Consider the following 6,613-nt stretch of genomic DNA (forward strand, 5'->3'; position numbering starts at 1 on the left):
CACAAACTGTCTGTACAGATTGTAAACAATGGTAAGAAACGATTATACTGAATCCAGATGAGCTGGCAGCTGTGACATGGGGTGAAGTAGATACAGCTTAATTCTTAACACTTCATAAGGAGCTGAGCTCTGGCAAAGTCCCTTTGTGTCAGAGGCTGAAGGATACAACACTAATGCTGATTAAAACTTTATTTTTAAGACTTTAACCTTCTGACTATAAATGCAGTACTTTTCCCCCAAATATTTTATATTGATTATTCATTTTGCTATAGTAATTACATTTAACTGTGCAAATGTGTGTAGAATTTTAAACTTTTTTTCAAATCATCCGCTATCTGATTCTCTCTAAAATGACTTTATGGTTACATTTAGCAAGATGGCTTAGAGGTAGCCACAATTCAATAATTGTTGATGTTTTGTGACCTGTCTAAGGTCCAGAAGGTAAGTAAGGGGAAAAGGTTATTGTCTTTGAATTAAGTGAAAAATTGTGCAGGATGTATTCAAAGAGCTCATCTTCAAGTTGGAGAAGCATTTCTAAAATACAGCTTGCAATCTTTGCAAAGTTTGGAGGCTTTCCAACAATAATACAATTTGAAAAACCATTTGAAATTGGGGAAAACATTTGATTACATATTCTAAAATCCTTTCAGAAAATAGTGTAATCTACCAATCACAAAAAGCATTGTATAGCTCCTTTCTTACTCCATGTGTTACAGCTCCCAAAGGTGTAACCTAACAACGTACAGTTCTTTGGGGAAAAAAACCCATGAAGTTTCTGTAGACCGAAAAATATGAGTTGGTGGGAGTTAAGAGAGATCAGGGTAGAATTTCAATTAAAGAAATGCCAAACAGGGAGTAATCCTTTATAAAACATTCTGCACGTTACTTTGCATAACATAGGAAAATGCCTCTTCCTCTTTCCCTCAGATCCACTATGCAATCAAAGAAAATCAAAGGTCCAAGTTGTGAACTTTTATATAGCCCAGAAGTGGAGAATCAATGATAAAGATGCTTTTATCAGAGAATTAAATTTACAAGAAGAATGTGGCTGTTTCTTTTAATGATTGGTCACCAAAGAGAGTACTTTCTGGGAGTGCAACTTATTATTATTCTCAGAAACATATGTTTAATATATAGTTGTCATAGTTTAAAAAGTTAATGCTCTAAGTTTCAGTGAATATAATGTTTAACTCTTGTAAATATAACATATAGGGATAAGTTTGCCTGAATTTAGACAAACTAATTTGAAAGTACAGGGCAGGAGAAACTTGTATATACTATGTATTCACTTAGACTAAATGTAATTATTGACGTGACAAATTTATTATCTGCATTATAAAACTGTCAGACTTTAAAATGATCTTCATTTTATGGAGCTCATTTTAACAAATACTGAGATCTAGGAGTAAGCCCTAGAGCCTGATGTGTTTGCCCTTTTCCTGGGATCTGGGTTTTGGTGAATATTTGGTACACTAAGTATGTGTGACAACCGATATTAGAGGTTTACAGCACTGTATATTAAGAAACAGGATGAGGAGGTTAGTTGTGGGAATGGGAGGGGTCAACATATATCATCGCCATCTCAAACAATATTTGAAGAGCATTTCAGATGGAAACATTCAATTGTAGAAATTAGGGCTGTTGATTAATCACAGTTAATTCACGTGATTAACTCAAAAAATTAATTGCTATTAAAAAAATTAATTGCTATTTGTCGCTGTTTTAATCGCACTGTTAATAGAATTCCAATTGAAATTTAGTAAATATTTTGGATGTTTTTACTACATTTTCATATATATTGTATTCTGTGTTGCAATTGAAATCAAAGTGTATATTGTTTTTGATTACAAACATTTGCACTGTAAAAATGATAAACAATAGAAATAGTGACAAAGAGTCCTGTGACACCTTATAGACTAACAGACATATTGGAGCATAAGCTTTTGTGGTATTCACCCATGAAAGCTTATGCTCCAGTTCGTCTGTTAGTCTATAAGGTGCCACAGGACTCTTTGTCACTTTTTACAGAACCAGAATAACATGGTTACCCCTCTGATACTAATAGAAATAGTATTTTTCAATTCACCTCATACAGGTACTGTAGTGCAATCTCTTTGTCATGAAAGTGCAACTTACAAATGTAGATTCTTTTTGTTACATAACTGCACTCAAAAACAAAACAATGCAAAACTGCAGAGCCTACAAGTCCACTCAGTCCTACTTCTTGTTCAGCCAATCGCTAAGACAAACAAGTTTATTTACATTTACAGGAGATAATGCTGCACTCTTCTTATTTACCATGTCACCAGAAAGTGAGAACAGGCATTTGCATGGCACTTTTGTAGTCTGTATTGCAAGGTATTTATGTGCCAGATATGCTAAACATTTGTATGCCCCTTCATGCTTCGCCTACCATTCCAGAGGACAATCTTCTATGCTGATGACGCTCATTAAAAAAATAATGAGTTAATTAAATTTGTGATTGAACTCCTTGGGGAAGGATTGTATGTCCCCTGCTCTGTTTTACCTGCATTCTGCCATATATTTCATGTTATAGCAGTATCAGATGATGACCCAGCAAATGTTCACTTTAAGAACATTTTCACTGCAGATTTGACAAAATGCAAAGAAGTTACCAATGTGAGATTTCTAAAGATAGCTACAGGACTTGACCCAAAGTTTAAGAATCTGAAGTGGGGGGGAGAGCTAGCTCAGTGATTTGAGCATTGGCCTGCTAAACCCAGGGTTATGAGTTCAATCCTTGAGGGGGCCACTTAGGGATCTGGGGCAAAATCAGTACTTGGTCCTGCTAGTGAAGGCAGGGGGCTGGACTCAATGACCTTTAAGGGTCCCTTCCAGTTCTATGAGATAGGTATATCTCCATTTAAAAAGTGCCTTCCAAAATCTAAGAGGACTGAGGTGTGGAGCATGCTTTCAGAAGTCTTAAAAGAACAACACTCCAGTGCAGAAACCACCAAAAAAGAAAATCAGCCTTCTGCTGGTGGCATCTGACTCAGATGATGAAAATGAACATGCATTGGTCCGCACTGCTTTGGATTGTTATCGAGCAGAACCTCTTATTAGCATGGATGCATGTCCCCTGGAATGGTGATTGAAGCATGAAAGGGCATATGAATCTTTAGCATTTGGCATGTAAATATCTTGTGACATCAGCTACAACAGTGCCATGAGAACGCCTGTTCTCACTTTCAGGTGAGAAGAAGCGGGCAGCAATATCGCCTGCAAATGAAAACAAACTTGTTTGTCTGAGCGATTGGCTGAACAAGAAGTAGGACTGAGCGGACTTGCAGGCTCTAAAATGTTACATTGTTTTATATTTGAATGCTGGGGTTTTTTGTACATAATTCTACATTTGTAAGTTCAACTTTCATGATAAAGAGATTGCACTACAGTACTTGTATTAGGTGAATTGAAAAATACTACTTTTCTTTTTTTACAGTGCAAATACTTGTAATCAAAAATAAATATAAAGTGAACACTGTACACTTTTTATTCTGTGTTGTAATTGAAATCAATATATTTGAAAATGTAGAAAACATCCAAAATATTTAAATAATTGGTATTCTATTGTTTAACAGTGTGCTTAATTGTGATAATTTTTTTTAATCACTTGACAGCCCTAATAGAAATGTAATATTTCTAAGAACATAGGATCAAATTCACCAGTGCGCCCTGGCTGCTTTTTGCCACTCTAACAAAACAATGACATTGTAACCCCAACTCGTATTATTTTCAGATATGGGATGTGCCAAGATATTGGCAATGAGAATGTTCATCTTTTCACCTCTTGGCCACTAGCTGGAATCCTATTCAGTGATAGTGATTGAATGTTGGTACTTTCTGACAAATTTTTAGTAACCTATGCTAAATGAGTTGGTGGCTTCAATCCAGTTGTAGAGGGACAGAAGTCTACTCCGTAAAAGCCCCAATCTTTTCAGAGGCTCTTGTTCAGCATCTTACCAGAGAAACTAAGCAATAACATTTTCAAAAGTGACTTAGGAGACTAATATCTATTTTCAGAAGTGATTTAAACACTTCAGAGACTATATGCCATTGACTTTCAATAAGACTTTTGAAAATTTTAGGTAAGGTCTTAATTAAAATGAAGAATGAATTTTCCTCTGACATGTTATTCCATGGACAAAGCTGAAACATGTTGGTTGGGACAGATGAGTAGGACTGCACTGTTACTGATTGTTTCTTGAATAAAGAGGGGACTTCAGGGGCATATTTTCAAAGGCACAAGTGGGAGTTAAATGCCAACCTGTTCTAGACTTTCATTGGGAATTGGACGTTTAACTCCCTGTTTGCCATTGAAAATCCCCCTTTTGGATCCAAGGCTTTATATCTTTCCCAAGCACCAAATTCACTAATTTACATGTGCATAAAATATTGTAGCAATAAATTTTATCCAGAAGATAAGAGCAAGGATTCCTGTCACAAGCGTAATAACAAGAATACATTGTAGTGCGTGGGTACTACCAACCACTATTTTTTGGAGAAAATTGTTCTTAATAGGAAAAAGTAAACCTTACTGTAGAAATATGCTTAAGCTGGAGAGTATTGTTGCTTCTTGAATTATTACCACTTCATGGCCTGGGTTTTTTTTGAAAGAATATTTTCACTTGTGCTCACTTGTTAATATATATATTTTTTTATTCTGACGAGCTTGTTGTGGCACTGGAGTAAAACAAAAGCCAAGGACGCAGTTCAGCCCATCTGTGCTTGGACCATTCCTAACCTAGGTCTGTTCTACACACTACCCTCTTGTCGCACTGAGAGTCAGCAATAATAACCAAATTGCAAAGGAATTGTAAGGCTTCATTTAGAACTTGTGAACTCGTGCAGAGTTAGTTATTTACAAATAAAACGAGCTCTGAGACTAGGAAAAAAGTGAACAAGTTGAATATTCACTGCTGACCTATCACTAATCACATAAAAGTAGATATTGGTTAGGAGTTGCTTAACACAATTCCAGCATCTGTTTTAGGAGGTTTGTCCCACCTGAGTTTCACGTGACCTCATATGACCTCCACAAAGGGCTAGATTGTAATTTGACAATCTGTCTTGAATTAGGGGCAGTGTGTTGCTGAGCTCAGAGAGTCATAATTTCTCTCACACTGGCCCCTTGCTCTCAGGAGGAGTAAGTTACTTCACCCATCTTCATGGGACAGTTTACTCCCCACATTGTTCCCCCAATGTGCCTGATTTATTGGATTTGGAGAGTGGGGCAGAGGTGGGGAAGGGGAAGAGTTCAGAGACAAGGCTCCTCCCATCTTCACTTCCCTCCCTGCACACAATTCAGTGTTGGGCAAGTAGCTGGGATCAAAGTCTGAACACTGCTGAGCAAGTGTATAAGGAGGGCCTTATGTTGCCTTACTTGGTACAGATAAGTAAGGTTCTGATGATCCAGCCATATGGGGAACATGTAGTTAATGTCTACCTGACAGGTTGTTCTCAGGAGTTTATGCACCTCAGTTTTAAATTAAATCTACTATTTTACTTGCAAATCCTCTTCTCTGAACAATATTCTTCTGTGAACAACAGCTCTTCTGATTATTGCAGATTTGAAGAGATGCAAAATAAGATACTGGGTATTTGTTTTCCATTTAACTTCAGACATGACTGTTGACCTCAAGTTCTGCCTTATTTAAATTTAATTTAAAGTAAATTTAACTTTACACAGGAGCTTTATAAGTTTTTGAAAAGCAGCAACTCAGATTTTATAGGAATGAAATATATTATTCTGAAAATATAAAGCAGGGAGATTTGCAGAGTATATAGTGAACATGTGCATTGAAACTTTAACCTGTAAGGCCAAACTATGCTAACAGAGCATCTGTCTGAAATCTCTTTACATATAATGTGCATCACGAGACACTAGTTGGCAGATAAATAATTGTAGAGACAAGGTGAAATTTTCAATGAGCCATCACAGCTTGATAAGTCATTTTAATTATGATGTGATGCATATTTAAAAGACAGCAATTTGTTATGAGCTGCAGGCTGAAACGTGGCAAACTGACAAGGCTGTTCCAAAAGAGTGAATTTGCTTCTAGACATTGCAACTTTACTTTCTTACAACTGTTTTTTTTTTCTTTCTTCTTCTTCTCATCCTTAAATTTCCCCCTATAGAGGTCCTTCTGTAGTGCCATGGTAGAGGAGCTGAGGATGTCTCTGAAGTGTCAACGTCGGTTAAAACACAAACCACAGGCCCCTGTTATTGTGAAAACAGAAGAAGTTATCAACATGCACACGTTTAATGACAGAAGGTTGCCAGGTAAAGAAACCATGGCATAGAGCTGGGAGGCCAAATACCCCAAGCACAAACTGTCGTCTTTTTTTTTTCAAACAACTTTGCGAGAATGTTTCCTGTGGAAATATGCAACCTGTGCAAAATAAAATGAGTTACCTCATGCCGCTGTGTCTATGAACTAGAGACTCAATGATCTAAGCAGTTTCAATGGCCAGACTCGAATCACAAGCGTCATGGATGATCCAAGTTATGCAGGGGTTACACTGTTTGTCATGGGTTCCACCATTATGAATGAATGAATGTTACATGTGAGTTTTGTGGCTGATTTCAAATGCA

General features: G+C 36.8%; 1 protein-coding gene across 1 annotated transcript in view; it reads left to right on the forward strand.

The window, feature by feature from the left end:
* Positions 1-6,321, forward strand: part of GRIK2 (glutamate ionotropic receptor kainate type subunit 2) — a 591,009-nt gene extending 584,688 nt beyond the window's left edge. Inside the window, exon 16 of the mRNA XM_065402064.1 lies at positions 6,157-6,321. Within this exon, the coding sequence (XP_065258136.1) occupies positions 6,157-6,321 (165 nt within the window). The remainder of the gene's footprint in view (positions 1-6,156) is intronic.
* The last annotated feature ends 292 nt before the right edge of the window (positions 6,322-6,613 follow it).

Source organism: Emys orbicularis, chromosome 3 (assembly GCF_028017835.1).
Source record: "Emys orbicularis isolate rEmyOrb1 chromosome 3, rEmyOrb1.hap1, whole genome shotgun sequence".
In the NCBI taxonomy this organism is placed as follows: Eukaryota; Metazoa; Chordata; order Testudines; family Emydidae; genus Emys; species Emys orbicularis.